Here is a 19,899-nt window from a genome sequence, read left to right on the forward strand (position 1 = left end):
AAATGAAGCATTTATTCTTCGACGTCCGTGTGCCCGGAGGAAATGTCGTTACCGCCGACGGGAAATGAAAAGCCCTCCTCCACCGCCGCCCCCCCCGCGAGCCTCGTTCCCCTGGAGCTGACGTGTGTTGCCATTTTTTTCCATCTCTTGATTTGTGGTTGAAATGCGATGTGGGTGCATTGGAATTCAGTGTGCCGTCTATGTTTTCGGTAAAAACGCCATCCTACTAAGGAAGTGCAAGGTTTGTCCCGAAAGTATTCGGACTGAGACTCATTATATTAAATAATATTTCCTTGAGTCGTAAAAGGTTGTACGGCTTAAGGAAATGTTATTTAATATAATCAGTCTAAAAAGAGGCCGTAAGAAGCTCAATTTATATTTTTCATTAGTAGGACTGGATCAATTTAAAAAAAACCATTGTCAGAATTGATACATTCACTCAAAATTCTCCAAAATAGAACCCTTTTTCGTTCCACGCCTCGTATACCCTCTGGAAGGCGGGGCCCGGAATGTTGCTAAGCTCCCTCGTCACGGCCTGTTGTAATGCTTCCACCGAGTCGTGGTGACGTCCTTTCAGCACAGATTTGAGGCGGGGGAAGAGGAAGAAGTTTGGTGGGCTACGTCAGGGCTGTGGGATGACTGAGGCAGGGTTGCCACGTTGTGCCGGGCCAGGTAGTCCGTTACTCACGACATTACTCAGAGGGCACTCGCGGCACCGATCTCGCTCACAACCTTTCTCATGTCCATGTTTTTGGTCACAAGTTGATTCACATCACTCTTAGGGATGCCAAGTTCATCAGGAACCATGCGAACAGTTGATCTAATGGATCCCTGTACCACGAAGCCTTCCCTCTTGCAAGATTTGTGTCAAATTTTGAGGTCGAAGGACGTCCTGAAAGTCCCGGCGTTTTCAACATCTTCTCTACCCCCCCGAAACAACTCATGCCAATCAAAAACACCCTACCGATCTACCCATGGCGTTATATCACCATAAGCTACATTGAGCATGTCGTGAGTCTCTGTCTCTCTCAATCTCTCTTGAGTTTTGCCCAGTTTCACGTAAAATTTGATGGCGCGGTGCTGTGCCAATAACCGGCTCATGTCGGATCATAACGAGTTCACGTTATAGAGGTTTCGCAAACGAACGATCCGAACTTCGCAAAGGCTGAGAGCCAACTGCCACCCGCCCGCCAGTCAGTATATCGCGGAGAAAATAAGTTCATCTGCTGTTGAGAAAGACCTCTCGTATTTCCCAAAAATCAATCCTAATGTTTTATTTGCTTGTAAATGCGTATCTGTTTACTTTGCATGATCGGTACCTTACGTGTACCGCATTCAGTGAATACAAAATTGGCTCATCGAGAAGGATCGCATTGTTGTGTGGTTAACACGAATCTCCTGTTGATATAATGGACATTAATTACCCTTCGCTATGTTCTGCACGGAGCGAGGGACTATTTCGTAAAAATTGTTCAATAAGGCGAGTCGAATAAGGTGTCGTTTAAGTGCAACTAGAATATCCGCGACCACGAGTCTAAGAGTGGATTCAGCGTTCGTAATTTCGCCCGATTCCACAGCCTCACTTCCGTCCGGATCCTCGGAGTCGCTTGGCCTTCAAAATCAGTGAATGATTGAATCCGTGACGCGACACTTTCGCTAATCACGAGTTCCCCCGGCGTGTTCCAATTTGGTTAGTGGCCCAATCGATAGCGACGCTGGACCCGTTCCAGCTCTCCGTTGCGTCCGCCACCCCTCCCCGGGCGCGCGCCCCGACCCCCAGATCAATCCCCCCAACGTTGATGAAGATCGCGGGCACGTGAGCCGTGCCCGCCTCTGGTGACTCGCCTAACTGAGGCAAGCGCGCGCACCCCTTTCTCCTCTGCGGAGTCATTCGCTTCAATACCGGGGCGACGTCGAGGGTTCTCAGGGACTCTCAGGGAAATTGGGGTATCCCTATGTTTAAGTGACTCGCTGCTCGACGCGAGTTGGTGCGGTGTGATGAACACGATCGCGGTCCATCGTTTGGTCGTGATTTCAATTGCAGTATGGCGCAAATTGTATCAGCCCTCGGCACCCTAATAAACAGCATCTATGACTAGTCTTCGTACGTGACAATTCAAAAAAACTACGCCAGAAACTACTAAGTTCGTATTAATTCCGTGGTCCTCCAGAAATGAGGTTGAGCGTAACCTAATCTTGTAAAAACTTTTGTTTTGTTTTTGTTTTTTTTAGTTCCCGGCAAACCACCGCTAGGGTGTGTGGCAGGGGGTGAATACACGCGACTAATTTTGTCCCGAATATGACATCTACCTCGTATGGACAATATTATTATGATCCCTTGTCGTTCGTGGAAAAAATTACATATTAAGTCTTTCTATTATTCTACCCTTACTCTCTCCTATTATTATATTGAAATGATCTCTCCTACCGTAGTACGGTGGGGGTAATAATACATTTTCTACAGCATCACTGCTAAAGAGACCTCCATCCAATTTATGCAAGAGATTCAATCTGTAACTTAACCTTCGCTCCATTTAATGATTCCCAGCCTAGCTGCTCTAATATTTTGGATACGCTACTAAGTTTATCATAACAACGTTCCCCAAATCTAGCTCCCCTCTACGATGCACACGATCCAAATCGGCAATTAATACAATTTCGTGAGGATCCAATATACTAGAGGTATATCATAAATGAGGCCTAGCCAGCGAAAGATAGCATTTATCTTTGAGCTTTTCATTACATTTACCTAGTAGTCTTCTAATAAATCCGAATATTTGTTAGCTTGTTCACATATTACCCAAATGGGTTTCACCTAGGAGAGATCGTGAGTGAGGGTAACGCCTAGTTATTTAATTGAGTCTACACATTCCATGTCGTTGTCCAATACGGTCGTCGTTCGGGTGGGAATTGCTCTTTTTCCGAAAATTCATCACTACGCCCTTTTTTAAGTTCAGCTCCAATTTCCAAGTGTCGCACCAGCGTTGTATAACGTTTAGGTCATTCACTTGAATCACTTCCGTCTCGCTATGATCAATTACACTAATGAGTATGAAAAGGACATTCACAAGTCCTCGAAATAACGTGACATTACACCTTTTTGCTTCGTCTTTCTTTCTGTCTTTGGCCAATAGATGGCGTTAGGGAGCTGTTGGCCAAAGAATCGGGGCACTTGGTTGCGGATTAGCCTCCTTTCCCTCCAATCTGTTCCTATTTTCTGCAATATACTCATTAGTTTTTCCCAGTTCACTCTATCAAAAGCTTTTTCGATGTCTACGAAACAGGCAAATACCACCTGGTGGTGTTCTATATTCCTCTCGATTAATAATCTCATTACTTCAATGGCATCACGCGTACCTCTCCCCTTCCTAAACCCAAACTGCTCATCCCCTAAGTAAGCATTTGCCCTACTCTATCCTTTTGTTTATGACCCGGAGAACAACGTCAGCTGCGTGGGATGTCTAACTTATCGTCTTGTAGTCCTCACATGATGTAGCCTTTACCTTTTTCGGAATCGGAACTAAAACTGCTCTCACAAAGTCTTCCGGCCAGATTCCTTCCTCATAAATACTACGAATCAGCCCATATAGCCTCATCCTCCCACATTTTCCTAAACATTTCAATAGTTCGCGGTAATGTTCTCCGCCCCCACGGCCTTACTTAGTTTTATCTCCCTTAATGCCCTTCCTATCTCATTGTCTAGTATGCCTGGACCTAAGCTATCTTCCTCTACGTCATATTCTTTTTCAATATCTAACTTTATTGGTCGAAGTTCTTTACTATATAGTTCTTCTATGTATTCCTTCCATCTCTCCTGGATCTTTCCTGTGTCAACTATTACCTTACCCGCCTTATCTCTAACTGTTAGCATAGATCTCCATTTCTTACTCCCCGATAAAGATTTAACTTTGCTGTAGAGCGCACCGATTTCATCCTTCTGCAGATTTTTCATATCCTCGCACGGCGTCTTCCACCATGCTTCTTTTGCTTTATTAGTTGCCCGCCTCAATTTAGTGTGTCATTCTATTTACTTCATTTTGCCTGATTCTGCATTTATATTGTTATATATACATATATATATATATATATATATATATATATATATATATATATATATATATATATATATACGTATATATATATATATATATATATATACATATATATATACATAATTGTCCGGAAAAACTCATACGAGCGGCACAATAATGGGCTGACACAACATAACACAAATAGAAAAGAATAGACACATATAAAAGAACACTTACACGGTAAATTGTTCGAGCTTTCGGCCCTCTCAGGGGCCTTCTTCAAGAGAGACTGACAATATGCTATGGATCAGGAGAGGGGAAAGAGTTATGGGCGTGGAGGGGAGGTGTGGAGGGGAGGTGTGGAGGGGAGGTGTGGAGGGAATGCTGGGAGGAAAATTAAATATGGCGGTTAAGGGTGGGAATTTTAAAGGAACGGAAGGATAGAATGTAGGCGGATTCACGAGTTCTCACCTCTATGTTGGTAGCTGAATCAGGTAGGGATTCTAGGATGCTGAGGGAAAAACACTGGTCGAATGAAAGGTTGTGGGAATTGGCGTGTGAAGGGATAGGAAGAGATGAGAGTGAGGCAGAATTACAGGAGTACCGGTGATTATTCATTCGGATGGATAAGGGGGTAATGCATTCACCTATGTAGAAGGAAGTGCAGTGTTTGCATGATAAAAGATAAATAATATTTTTTTTGAGAGGCAATTAGCGTGGGAACGAGGTGGGGGGGCTATGAGCCTGACCTCCGCAGCATTTACAACCTTCCCCCTCCTCCCAAAGGCCCTCCGGTTTTTCCAAAACGCCAGCCACCACCGAACAATCCCAACACCCCCCCTCCCTCCGACAATGCCCATGACATTGTAAACCTTTCAAACACCAGCCTTTCAGACAATGAAATATCCGTTCTTAGCAAAGGCCTATCCTTCTCCCCTACACCAAAAATAAACCACATAAACATACTCACTGATACCCTCAATTTCTGCCGAAACCTTCGATGGCGCGCCTTCTGGAAATCACAAAGTAAACCTTTCAGTAACCTAAAAACCAATCCCGCACTTGACAAATTCCGCCCGGCTTCAACTCATGAGCCAAAACCCCTTCCTAGTAACCATCCTGTCGAGATTTTCATACGTCTTCTCATCGAAAAAGTTTCCAATCAATCCTTCAGAAAACATCTCAGACCGAAAAATAACCTCTCCATGAACGAACGTCATGCCCTAAAAACCCTACAGTCCAATCCTAACATCGTTGTTACCTCCGCCGATAAAGGCTCCTCTGTTGTAATTCTAAACACCAATGATTATATTTCCAAAGCCCTCGCTCACCTGAACGATACATCCACCTATACCACTCTAACCAAAAACCCAACACAAACTTTCCAAACCGAAATTCGGTCTTTTCTCCTCCACTCCGGACCAGAAGAAGGCCTCACCTCCCAAGACATATCCCTACTTTCACCCCCAAACCCCAGAACACCCCAGTTTTATCTCCCAAAAATACACAAACCCAACATCCCCTGTCGTCCTATAGTTTCCAGTTACAATTCTCCCACCGAAAGAATCTCCGGATTCCTTGACCACCACCTACAACCACTTGTACTCTCCTTGCCCTCCTTCACGAAAGACACGTACCACTTCCTCGACCGTCTAAATTCCGTCTCTATTCCCTCCACACCCAACCTACTTATGGCCACCATCGACGTTACCTCACTTTACACTTCTATTCCCCATGCAGAAGGTTTATCCTCCCTCCGGCATTATCTTTCTCTGCGCCCCCTACCCCAGCGCCCCTCAACGGAATTTCTCCTCAATCTTGCCACTTTCGTCCTAACAAAAAATGCATTCACTTTCCAAAATTGTTTTTACCTACAGACAAAAGGCACAGCGATGGGAACGAGGATGGCACCATCATACGCCAATCTCTTCATGGGCCATCTCGAAGAGACCTTCCTGTCACAGCAACCCCTTCAACCTCTTTTCTGGGTCCGCTACATAGACGATATTTTTATTCTCTGGACACATGGCTCTGACTCTCTCAACAACTTCTTATCCGCCTTAAATTCATCTTTCACGGTTAAATTCACCTCTTCCATTTCAGACTCCATCACCTTTCTTGACACAGACATCTCACTTCAAAACAACAAATTCACTACTTCAGTACACATCAAAGCCACTAACCATCAGCAATACCTACACCACACAAGCTGTCATCCTCAACACACGAAACGCTCGATTCCTAACTCTCTCTCTATCCGCGGACACCGAATTTGCAACACCACAGCCACTCTCAACAAATACCTTGCCAATCTACACCTTGCACTCCTCAAACGCGGTTACCCAGAAAAGTTGCTACGAAATAAAATCCACCGTTCCACCCGACCATGCACACCACACAATAACAAGCCCACATCTGACGCAGGACTCAACCTTTGCACCACCTATTACCCCGGATCACACAGACTGAAAACCCTCCTTAAAGAACTGTTTCCAATTTTACATGACAATGACGCGACCTCATCCTTACTACCCCAATGCCCATCTATCGCATACAGACGACCCGCCAATCTCAAAAACCTTCTGAGATCCACCAACCCTTTGGCGCCCCCCCGTGACAAATTTCCCAATATTTCCCCAACTTGCAACCGCCCCCGATGTAAAACCTGTCCTCTTATTATGCCTACTCCCCTCTCCCTACGTCCCCTCATAGCCCCCCCACCTCGTTCCCACGCTAATTGCCTCTCAAAAAATATTATTTATCTTTTATCATGCAAACACTGCACTTCCTTCTACATAGGTGAATGCATTACCCCCTTATCCATCCGAATGAATAATCACCGGTACTCCTGTAATTCTGCCTCACTCTCATCTCTTCCTATCCCTTCACACGCCAATTCCCACAACCTTTCATTGGACCAGTGTTTTTCCCTCAGCATCCTAGAATCCCTACCTGATTCAGCTACCAACATAGAGGTGAGAACTCGTGAATCCGCCTACATTCTATCCTTCCGTTCCTTTAAAATTCCCACCCTTAACCGCCATATTTAATTTTCCTCCCAGCATTCCCTCCACACCTCCCCTCCACACCTCCCCTCCACGCCCATAACTCTTTCCCCTCTCCTGATCCATAGCATATTGTCAGTCTCTCTTGAAGAAGGCCCCTGAGAGGGCCGAAAGCTCGAACAATTTACCGTGTAAGTGTTCTTTTATATGTGTCTATTCTTTTCTATTTGTGTTATGTTGTGTCAGCCCATTATATATATACATATATATATATAATATACAAATCCCTCCCGGGACTACAACCTTGACGTGGTTGAAGGGCTTCTGCGCTCCGATGCCCCCAAGAGCTGTGCCGGCGGGAGTAATAATAATTGCTCCTGTGAGGGTCACACATGCCAGATAGGTCGAAGGTTAGGAGCCAGACGAAAGATAGTCCACGCAGCGTCTGTTCCTCAATGAGGCGGCGGCAATGGCTTCTGACCCCAGTGGGGCGGACAGTAAGTGATGGTGTCACGTTAAAAACACTATTGAGGAAGGCAACCACCTCAATTATTATTCCCAAGATAAATATGATGGTCACTAAAGATATTTTGAGTCCTGGCATCTACGGGGTTCAGACCAATCGGCCGTGTGTCGTGCCCGGAAGCGGGGGAGGCAAGGCTTCCGCGGTTGTCATCCCACGAAACCCTTGCAAAGAAAAACGGGAAGCAGGAGGACAGTAGATGCAGAAGAAGACCACATTAGTTACAATTAGAACGTGGAATATTAGCACAATGATGAGGACAGGGAAACTGGAGAATATTAAGCGAGATTTGAAAAGGGGAAATATAGATATTTATGCGAGATGAGATGGAAGGATAGCGGGGATAACTGGAGTGATAATTATAGAATAATATACTGCGGTGGGGACGAGAGTCAACGAGGGGTTGACATAGCATTAAATGAAGAGGTAGGAAGAAGCGTAGTACACAGAGAACAGGTGACGGATTGTTACTTGTTGACATAAAAGTAGAATCGACGAAATTGGTTATTATTCAGGTATACATGCCACCGAGCCACCATTAGGAAGGAGAGGTCGATAGGAAATACGATCAGTTAGAGGACATAATCGCGTGTGTGCCTGCAGGGAAACATTTGATAGTGAAGGGGGATTGGAATGCGACTGTAGGCGAAGGAAAAGATGGTGACGAGGTGGGGGACTAAGGTTTAGGCACGAGGAATGACCGCGGGGAGAAAGCAGTTGAGTGCTGCAGGAGGCAGGGGTTAGTCATCAACAACACTCGGTTTAGACACCACAAAAGACGCATATATACATGGAAAATGCCAGGTTACTCAGAGAGGTATCAGCTAGATTATATCCTGGTTAGACACAGGTTTAGGAACAGTGTGACAAATTCCCACAGCTTCCCGGGAGCGGATGCGGAGTCTTGACCAAAATTAGGTGTTATGAAATGTAGCGTCCGTTTGAAAAAGATAAGGCAGAGGCGGGGGGTTAGAAAATGGAATGTAGAAGCATTAAATGGGTTGAAAAGGAAGGAACACAAACAGGCGGTAGAGAAAATCATGGAGGATGGCAAAGGGCTTAGTACTATCGAAGAAAAATGGGAAACGATCAAGAAAGGGTTGTGTAAGGCCGCAAAAGACACTATTGGAACCGTTAACGCTAAAAGGACTAGGAAACCATGGATCACGGATGAGATGATTACAAAGATGGATGAGTGGCGAAAATGGAAGAATATAAATACAGGCTTAGGCAAAATGAAGTACAAAGAATTGAACAATAAATTGAGGCGGGCAACAAATAAAGCAAAAGAAGCATGGTGGAAGACGCAGTGCGAGGATATGGAAAGTCTGCAGAGGAAGGGTGAAATCGGTGCGCTGTACAGCAAAGTTAAATCGTTATCGGGAAGTAAGAAAGGAAGAGCTATGCTAACAGTTAGAGATAAGGCGGGTAAGATAATAGGTGACATAGGAAAGATCCAAGAGAGACGGAAGGAATATATATTGAAGAACTGTATAGTAAAGAACTTAGACCAACAAAGTCAGACATTGAAAAAGGATATGACGTAGAGGAAGACAGCTTAGGTCCAGGCATACAAGAAAAAGAGATAGAAGGGGCATTAAGACAGATGAAACTAAATAAGGCCGTTGGGCTTGATAACAGTCCTGCGGAACTACTGAAGTGTATAGGAAAATGTGGGAGGAAGACTCTTTATGGGCTGATTTGTAGTATCTATGAGGAAGGAATCTGGCCGGAAGACTTTGTGAGATCAGTTTTAGTTCCTATTTCGAAAAGGTGAAGGGTACATCATCATTAACAAAGTTTATGCGACTTTCTCGCTTTCTACTTTATTAAAGAAAAAGGTTGAGCTACACATTTAAATAGTATTCCAAAAACTAGAGCAGGTAGAACTGTTAACGCATCTCGGAAGTGTTTTGGAACAATACGGTCAAAGTAGTAGGGACGTAAAGAGATGAATTGCGCTGGGCAAAGAGGCTTTCACGAGGAGTAGGGAAAAATGACTGGGACGTTGAATAAGAATATTAAGAAAAGACCCGTAAAACAGTTGATATGGAGCGTAGGTATGTACGGTGCGGAAACGTGGTCATTGAAGCAGGAGGATAGACGTAGACTGGAGGCTTTTGAAATGTGGGTGTGGAGAAGAATGGAGAAGGTGAAATGGACAGAGAAGAAAACAAATTAGGAAGTACTTTGTATGATGGGCGAAGAGAGGGGTTTGTTGGGCGAGATTCTATGGAGGCAGGAAAATGGATGAAGGGCGTATTGATGGGTAGTGGAATGTTGATGACTGTAATAGAGGGGAGAATGTTTGGCAAACGAGAATAGAGCAAGAACAGGATAAGGATGTTGAAGCTAACAGTTTCAGGCTTAACTTTGTGGAATTCTTTCATGGTGAGGGTGAAAGAAAGAGAAAAAACAACTTTGCACTTCCACACACTTTTTTAATTGAATTAATTAAAAAAGTGTGTGGAAGTGCAAAGTTGTTTTTTCTCTTTCTTTCACCCTCACCATAAGGATGTTGGACAGGATGAAGGGAGGACTACCATAGAGGGGATAGTGCTGCGCAGGTGATCATTAGGTGATGATCACCTGATGGTGTTGTGCAGCATCGAAACCATGGTCGTGAAATTTTTAATTTTTGGTGGAAATATTACGTTTCTTTTGAACCTCACAATGAAGGAATTGCATAAAGTTAAACCTGAAACTGTTATGCTTACTTTTTTTAACTGATATGAATTTTCGTGAAGTACCAATTTGCTCTAAAAACAAAATGAAATAACAAGTCAGCAGCATGAGACTTGGACCTTTTTTAACCCCTCCAAAAATAGGATTCGTGGAACTCTCCAAAATACGCCTATGTCACCGCGATAACTTTCTCGTTTGAGCTAAATTTTTTCCCCGCGAGCCATTTCTTCATGTTAGGGAATAAGAAAAAGTCGCAGAGAGCCAGATCGGGTGAATACGGGGGGCGGCAGCAATTCATAACGTAGTTCATGCAGTTTGACGGCGAATGCTCCGGATCAGCTTGTTGTCCACCGTGAGCAATCGCGGCACCTATCGGGCCGACAATTTTTTCATCGCCAACTTATCATGTAACATATTAATTGCCGTTCCGGTCGACACATCCACGGCCTCTGCTACTTCGCGCACTTTCGTTCGTCGATCAACGATAATCATGGCGTGGACGTTTTGAATGATTTCCTCGGTAACCACGTCTGCCGGGCGTCCTGGTCGCTCCTCATCAAAAACAGATGTTCGCCCACGTTTAAATTCGTTGAACCAATATCTAACTGTGGTCATAGATGGCGAAGTGTCCCCATAAACAGCATCCAACTTTGCTTTTATCTCCTCGCATTTCTTCCCATCCAAAAGCAAAAAGCGAATTACCGAACGATACTGCTCTTTTACTATCTTAGCGAAAATCACGACACACGTCTTACTCGAATGGCTGCCAAATCCAAACTAACCTTTAAATATCTTAAATTTGTTTCATCGTCGTTTGATAGATGGCAGCACACGATGATAACATAAACTTTCCTCGGGAACGCCCTTTGTCGTCAAACACGGGTACTTATTGAAGCACCCTCGTAATACACCGTCAATTATTAAATTCGTAATATCCCTATTTGTGACCGGTATAAGGAAATCCATAAATAGACATGCTGGCGCTACATGGCATGTTTTTGGTCGGAGTCGTCGCTGGGCTTCGTGGTGTCCGGAATTTGATTCTCCTCTCGAATTGGGGACGGTCCCGGTGCGTAGGCGTCGTCGTTTTGCCCCCCTCCTCGAGATGGAAGGGGGGTCCACGCAGCCTTCGGACGGCGTGCTCATTCTTAGCCGGGATCAACCGTTGTCATTCGGAATATTTATTAATCTCCGATACAGGCCGTGTTGAATCGTTGTTCTTATTTCCCCTTCTGAATGATCGAAGTGCTCTCGCCAACCGTACCGCATTTATTACACATGCACCCTCTTCTTTCTTCCTCTTGGATCGCCAGGTAAAGTCTCCTTCACTGCCCTCGCGTCACACGCCCTCCATTCACGTCCCAGCCACCCAATCCGTCCGCAGTTTGCTTGCCTCACTATATCTGGTGCATTGGGATTGGCTCCCTTGTTCCTGAGCACAGTCTGATCCTCCGGGCTCAATTCTCTAACGCCGCAGTATCGCCCGCATTTTCTAAATATTTCCCTTTCCCACCTCACTCAACTAGTGTCCATGTCCCTCGGTACATATGTAGAGACCGCTCTGACCTTTTGTTATTACGCTTTTCAATGCAAAACGGCATCATATCTTCGGCCGATATTCTTTTTTTTCTTATTCCTCTGATGCATTCTTTTGGTAATTCAGCTAGGAATTGAGTACTCTGCTGCTTTCGAGCGTTTTACTTGCATTCATTCCTCAAAGTAAAATCTCCACTGTTCGCCTGACACATCCATTTGGCCTTCTCTGCATTCACTTTGAGGCCTCTCCAACAAGAAGGAAGTGGCATAACATGAGGAAACACTCCTTTTCCCCCCAAATCCGTCGTGTGTCGATCTTTCCCCAACTAAAACAGATCCCCCTACTTTTGTGGCGCGGTACCCACGTGATACTCATGTTATTGTTTGCGACCGACCGCGGCCGATGATTTAGATACTTTTAAATTAAACCTTATTTTAAATTTCTCTTTACAGTTCCTTTTTGTATTGAAATGATACAATCTTAATTTTGTTGTTAAATTCAATTTAAAATGCATGTTTCCTAGTTTATTAATTTTTCTAATAACCTGATAAAGTACTCAAATGAACGAAGTAATTACTAGATTGATTACGGTTCTCCTCTGGTTCTGGGGAGACGAAGTCAGTTGCATGAATGGCCTCGTTTCATTTTCGGACGTGGTCGGTGACCTCGGCGGAGGTGAGTGCCCCCGAAATGAGTGTTGTTGTTGCGTAGGGGACGCAAGGTGGGAAGGGGGTCCTTTCTTTTCTCCCCGCCCACTCCCTCCCTCCCCATTTGGTCCTGAAAGGGCGGGGATTCGCCACCTCCCCCCTTCGGAGAGAGGGGGGGGGGCGAGTCCCTTCTTCCCTCACGCGACCCCTGCTGAGCGGGCGCGAGGGTTGCCTGGGTCAAATATCGTGTCGTTATCCCATAGGGGCGCGTGTAGTTGCGTGTACGCTACTTAGTCGTGGCCCGCGACCTCCCTTCTGGGGTGCCGCGGAGGGGGGAGGTCTTTGGTGGCTTGAAATGGTCACTCTTTTTTGTTTAAAGCCGCTCGGGAGTCGCCGTCGTCCTGATTGCAAGTGGGGGAGGGATCGGCTCCTGTAGAAGAACGTTGCCGGATGATGTAACATAGAATTGTAGCCCGGAGAAAAGAACCTCGGAACAAATCAGTTGGAGGAAGATCTTTAATATTTACCTAAATTTCTATAAATGCTGCTGATTAAACCAAAACTGATTCCAAATTAAGACCGAGTCCTCAGTAGTAGTAGGACTTCGTCGATCTCAAAATGTAGAAAGGGAATACAAATGAAAGCCGGACACCCACTACAACAACCAGTCCACGCACCAACAAGGAGGACATAACCCAACAACAACTGCGTGCCCCTGTGAGTAGTCACACTATGCAGTCCTTCAACCACAGCAATGGCAGCAGCTATGCGTAAAAAGCTATCGTCTAGCTTTTTGCGAACTGTGTTTGATGGTGGGTGTTCCCATTTCACTTCACTTTCTCTCACACACGAAGGCTGTTCAATAAGGAATGATCATATTTTTTTATCAACATGCCATCCTTGAAATTTTGTCGGCCCTTATCGAAGTAGTTCCGTTGGATGCTATTCACTTCTCCCGCCTTATGTTTGCAGTCTTCAAAGACATGCTGGAAGTTATTTAGCGAAAGGTGGCCGAAAATCTCCTCGGCAGTCGTCAGCACCTCTTCTGTGGCGCTGCTTTCCACGGAGGTGTGTTCCTTGGGCATTGCAGAGCAGGAAACAATCGCCTGGGGCTAGGGTTACGTTTCATTTCAAGGCGAGGATGAGGGGCACAATTCTCTGCAATTTTTATGAAGATATTCGAGTGTTGTGATGTGCGCCCATGCATTGCTCTGGAGAAGCATCCAGCCTGTTGCATTGAAATGTGACCTTTGGCAATTGGTGTGGCCCTGAAGAAGTTTCAGTGCATCCCTGCAGTATGTCCCATTTGCATGTGCTAAATACTACATGCTTATGCATCATTCCCTAAATAGTTTAAAATTATATTACGATAATATTCCCAGCAGAAGCGACCACTTTGCCTTTTTTTTGGTGTTGCTGTTGTCAAAGATTTCCACACTGTGTGTGCTTTACAGTTTGTTCCAAGGATAACAATTATGTAGCCATGTTTCCTCGGTAGTGACAACCTTAGAATTAAACTTCTCATCTTCCCATTATATGAACTGAAATAGCAAAAAACCTGCCCTCAAACATTCTGTTCTTTAGGTACGAACAGTCTTGACAATCAAGAAAAGGCCCTCCTGTTGCATTGCATGGCTCTCTGTTGGCGATTTGTTCAGGCAAAAGCAAAATTTCAATGCACCACATTATCCATCGTGCCCACCGTTGCCATGGGAAAACCTTGGCAAACTAGGTTTTAACTTGCAACGGCTGTCATTGATGCGATTATGAAGTCGAGTCAATAAAATTTTGACCACATGTACATTACACATTATGATAACAATTTAGCAAAATAAATTTTTGTGCAAATTATGCAAATAAAAAATTTAGGATTAATTCTTAACTGAACAGTTCTCGCATAACAAAATTAAGTTTTTGTGTTTTGGGGTACATGGCAAAAGTGCTCTCTATCTCATCCCGTTGCCCCATTGTGATGCTCACTAGGATTTGGCAAAATGTGCCATTTTCCAAGTTTCCTGTTAGTTTTATGGCTCCACCATTATTTTCAAACCCAGCACTGGTAAAAGGGAGGAAGTACCATGGTGGCTCATTCCCTAAGGCCTTCCAAAGTTTTTAATGATAACCCCTGTTCATATCCAGTCGTGGAAGAAATTTTCATTAGTTATTTAATTAGAAAGCCCTCAGCATGGGTTGTCATTACACCGCTCTTCAAATTACCAGCATCATGCCGCCATTCAAGCATTCGCTCTTTGATTATGAAATGGTGGAGTTTGGCATAATCTACAGACACTTATAAATGAGTCTTGCATTTGCTAGCAACCCCAAGGCTCAGTGGCTCAAAAATAATGAAGCTGGGATTCCACCAAATAGTATTTTGTTAAGCAGAAGTGCAAAACAACCTCAGCTGCCTGAAAGGTCATTCATTTATCATGGCCACTTTGGTCGTTTTCCTCTCTTATCACCTGTTAAAGTCCAACTGTTAAACAATGTCTTGGAATTCTGAAATGGAAATTATTTTGGAGGAATAGTTGACTCCTCTCCAAGTTTCATTTCATGTCATGGTCACCTTGTTTGATTAGTGATGGTTCGCAGGAAATTGCATTGATGAAGCTAACTATTTTTCTTTTTATCTTTTCAGTGCCGTAGGTAAAACATGTTTGCTGATCAGTTACACCACAAATGCCTTTCCAGGGGAGTACATACCCACCGTGTAAGTTATCACAAAGCGGAGTTATTGTATTGACATAATTTAGGAGTTGTTTCAAGTTAAGACGTACTCAGTCCTAAGTTGGCATTTTATATTTGTGATGTTTTGAGGGATCTGTTTCATGGGGCCTTCTTCTCTATTTTTCATGGGTAATGATCTTCATTGATTCTGCCTAATTTAAAGCTCACTGTCGGTAATGATGATCACGGAGTGGTTGCCAAGTGGTGTCTCTTGTTGTTTAAATCTTAGAACTCACTGTTTGAGGTGAAGTTGTTGTCCATCTTAAAGGAGTTCATCATTTTCCACAGAATTACCAACTCTTTTAATATGGGCATAAAACAATTCCACGGAGTGAAGCCTGAAAGTGTAAAAAATATGTGTTGAGTTATTGGTAAACTTTTCATTTTTTAATATAATTTGCCAGTTATTCTCTAAATATGAATACATGATTCACTCAAAACTGATCAACAAACGATTTTGTCTCTTGCAACCGCTGTGTTTAAATTTTCACTCATTTCATTCCTAATGTTCACAGAAAATTGATATTGACGATTGAAAAATTTTTAAATTACATTTTACAGAATTTGTCTGTTAAATGTAGCAAATATATTGTGTTTGTGTGTCAATTCTGGTCTATTCCACTGTCTACCTCTTGTGTACAACTAAATCGAATGGATATAGTTGAATAAGAGGTTGGCTTGCTCTTGCTGGATTATTCTCTCTTAATTCTTATTACGTGTTGTCCTCAATGCTAATCCCAGGATGAGTTACTCTGAGGAGAGTGATTTTTTCCTCCATTTTATACTTATTGGAGTTGGTGGTTTATGGAATTAGCACGGACAGTCATTAATACTTATTTTTTACCTCCTCAGATTTGACAATTATTCAGCAAATGTGATGGTGGATGGGAAGCCGATCAACCTAGGACTCTGGGATACAGCTGGGCAAGAAGATTACGATCGACTTCGTCCGCTCTCGTACCCTCAAACTGTAAGTTGTCCCCACTCGCCTCTGTCGCCATTTCCTCATTTATTTCACTGTGGTATGAGGAGTGTCTTCAGAAGATGTGAGGATTTCAGTTGCGTGCTGTCTCTTCTCGTAATCCATAAGATGGTTCAGAGTGGTGTGTGGCAGGGGGGAGGGAGGGTGTGGAATCGGTAGAGGGGGGGAGGGAATGTGAATGCTGGAACCAAATGTGGAACTAAACAATTTGGAGTGGAGAGCGCAAAGGCACAAGGCTTGGAGGGAACTAGTAATTTTATTCTTTGCGCTGTTTGCTCTACCATTAAGATGAGTCATACTGCCAGTTGGAACTGAATCGGTCTTCCCCAAGTCCTTTGGTTGGCAGGGTCGGTCGGGCAGGAGGCCTCCTCTATGCCAGAAGGCTTTAAAAGTTCTGAAGACCTTGTCTCGCAATCATCACTGCCTCACCAGCTTTTGCAATGGCTACTTTCTCATTCTTCCGTGGATTTGTGAATGGTCAAATTTTTATTTTACTGTAAAATGATTCTTTAAATATGCTGATTTGAATAAAAAGTCAAAAATATTTGGGGAAGTATTCATGTTCTTTAAAAAACCCTTTATACATATATACACCCTACCGAACAAGTATATTTGATGGGAAGATGATTGATGAACAGTTGCTGGATTGAAAATTAGAATGCTCTCTTGGTAGCAGACTTGATTATGTATTGAACGTGAACAGATTAATAATTAATTGATTTATTCATACTCTTTGTGGTTTCTTATAATTTTGTGGTTACATTTATCCAAGGTTGCAATGTTTTCCTTTATCATAAATCCTTATTTACCAATATTGTAACTCGGAAGCATCCTCAACAGTTTATTCCCAAAATTATCGCATGTCTAACTTTTTCCTTAAAAGTAAGAATTCCATATTATTTTGTCATTTTACATGAAGAGATATATCTCATGTTTTCATCTGTGTGGGTACATGATGGAAAGATTTTTTTTTCTCTGTGCTTCTTGTAATGTAGATCAGAAAATATTAATTTCTTTTTTCTTTTTCTTTAGGATGTGTTCCTTATCTGCTTTTCATTGGTCAACCCAGCCTCTTTTGAAAACGTCCGTGCTAAGGTGAGCGGTCATCCCAAGGGCGTCCCCTTTTCTAACTTTGCAGGAGGGCGGCGTGGGAGGAATCTGTATCCGACCAAGGGTGTTGCTAAACAATTTAGCCTGAATGGATGGAACAATATAAATTAGAGATTCTGGTGTGATGTGATGGAGCCATTCCATAATAACAGAGACGAAAACACTTGTAATTTTTCACTTGGGAAGCAGTGGCTAGCAAACTGGCTTCACACCCAGAGGGCCCGGGTTCAAATACCGGTGGCGGCAGATATTTTTAGTGGTATCTCGATCCCTACTGGAGGTGCTTTGCGGAGAGCACTTTGAATGATTACGCCATCCATCAGATGGGTAGTTAAGTTGCAGACCCCTTGGTGCCTTTTGTCAACGGTAGGCTAATGCCAACACCGGGTTTCTCTCTACTGTTCCTCTTTTCCCATCAATCCATAATGACAAAAATGACCTCGGCTGTCGGTCGCCTCCACCAAAACTAATAATACTAATTTTCCACTTGATCAATGTTTATTATCTACTAGTTTCAATGTACTGCATCAATGTGTGATGAAGTTCCCCAATGATAAATACAGTTTCCTTTAGCACTTTTTCAAACATCTCCTAACTACTGAGCAATCCCAAAGTGGACAGAATGCGGCAAAGTGGGGCCTATGAATGTTCGTGCGATTCCTGCCCTGCTAAATGCATGGGCCAAACAGGTGGAGACTTCCAAACCAGAGTAAATGAGCTCCAAAGATGTCTACGGCATGGGGATGAAACTTCCATGGTTGCGAAACGTGTAATTAAAACCGATCACAAATACAACTTGAACCACAAAATACCAGGCCTCGAGAAGAAAGGGAAGAAACTAGATGCCCCAAAACAATGAGAAAACATTCAGCGTAGGATCAAAAATGACCAATTAATAAATGACAATTAATTTATCCCATTCCCTATTAATTGCAGTTACATTTCATTAATATGTACGTCTCTCACATGTCCAGGGGCACACCCCCACCCCCTCTCCATCTTCCCACCTCGCCCTATCCCTCTCAGCAACGTCATCTTGATGACGAATGGAAGAACAAATCCTGAGTTACCCTTCTCTCTCTTCCCCCCCCCTTCCCCCATCAAACATATCCTTCCTTAAGAGCAACCTCCTGCAAGGAACCCCAGGCCAGAAAAGGAGATCAATTTTGGCATATTACAACCGGCTGGACTCTCCTTGCCCTTTTGTCTCTCCCTCTTGCCTTAAAACCCTCTACCTCCTCCCCCCCCTTTGCCTAGGCTTCCGCCATCCTCAATAACTTTGGTATTTCCACTGGCCTCTCTGCCACAAACCCACCTACCAAGTTTCATGTATATATATTAGACTCCATAAATTAAAAGTTATTTATTTTTGCAATGGTTTAATAAAACTAGACATTATTAATCTTTATTAAGTGGAAAATTGTTAGAGTTTTTATATCAGTGTTATTATGGATACACCAATTTTTATTGTTGATGTGACATAAGGTCCATGCATTGGAAATTATAGTGAGTGATAATAGTTTTGCAAAGGCTCTTTGACGGCAAAGTAAGGAATAAAAAATGTTGGGGTGGATATGATAAAGGTTGATAACAATTAATTACTGCTTAAACTTTTATATTCCCTGAAAATGAGCGTCAACATAATTCATTAAAATATCTTTCATTGAATTTCAATTGGATTTCTGTTGAAGTGTAAATGGCACCACAAAATCCCACTCCTTTTGCTCCATTTTTCATTTAACACTGTGTTTTACTCTAAGAGTAATACAGCGTATCCTGATGTACTTCACCTATTTGGCAAGTTTTACAGATTCGTAATGAAGCATGTTAGATTGCTTGGCTGCAGTTTTCCCATTGCCCAATTCCAAAGTCAGATTAAATGGTGGGATCATGTAGTATTTTATCTTGAGGTTAATTACAATGGGTCGTGGTAGTCCATGAGTGTAGAACATTGGACTATTGACCGAAGAGCCAGGTTTCGATGCCCGGGCACACCTCTCTGGGCACCCTCCGTTCCACCCAAACCAGGTGCCAGATCTTCCTGGGAACTCATAACCGTCCTAGGGAAAGGTACTGGCCCCCATACCCTGATGTGTAAATTTCATATGTCGTTGGGCTTAGTATTGGGTGAAATCTACCATCACCTACCGAACCAACCGATCTTTGCATTGAATACTGTGTTTATGGTTTTATTACAATAATCATTATGCTGTTGTTTATCTCACATACTGATAAATGCTCCCTTGTCAAGTCTTACGTAATTGATGATCTGTATCAGAAATGTCAAATTTTGTTAAATGCTGGTTTAAGATCTGTATTTTGAATGGCACTTCTGAATTCATGACACGGTACTATATTGAGCTAATGTAGTTCAAACTTCATAGAGGACAATTTAAACCGTCTGATTTTATGTTTGAAATATTATCTTGTAATATGCACGAGTATGTACATCATTATGATAATCATAAACTCAAGTGATTTAGAAAGAATAGTAAGACCTTGAAGTCACTTAAAAATTGTCAATATTAAAGAGCTATCAACCGTAAATTCAGCAGTAAAAGTGCGGAATGATATTCCTGATTATGTACATTATTTGCTGATGTGTAGAACACACCAGCATATAAAAATAATGAAAAATATATATTGATATAA

At 43.1% G+C, this 19,899-nt stretch overlaps 1 protein-coding gene across 1 annotated transcript in view; it reads left to right on the top strand.

The window, feature by feature from the left end:
• The window catches only part of Rac1 (ras-related protein Rac1), a 140,743-nt gene that overhangs the window by 111,611 nt on the left and 9,233 nt on the right, over window positions 1-19,899 (top strand). Inside the window, exons 2-4 of the mRNA XM_071586169.1 lie at window positions 15,067-15,138; window positions 16,008-16,125; window positions 17,170-17,232. Coding sequence (XP_071442270.1) covers window positions 15,067-15,138; window positions 16,008-16,125; window positions 17,170-17,232 — 253 coding nt within the window. The remainder of the gene's footprint in view (window positions 1-15,066; window positions 15,139-16,007; window positions 16,126-17,169; window positions 17,233-19,899) is intronic.

This window comes from Hetaerina americana, unplaced genomic scaffold (genome assembly GCF_022747635.1).
Source record: "Hetaerina americana unplaced genomic scaffold, ioHetAmer1.1.p SCAF_21, whole genome shotgun sequence".
NCBI lineage: Eukaryota > Metazoa > Arthropoda > Insecta > Odonata > Calopterygidae > Hetaerina > Hetaerina americana.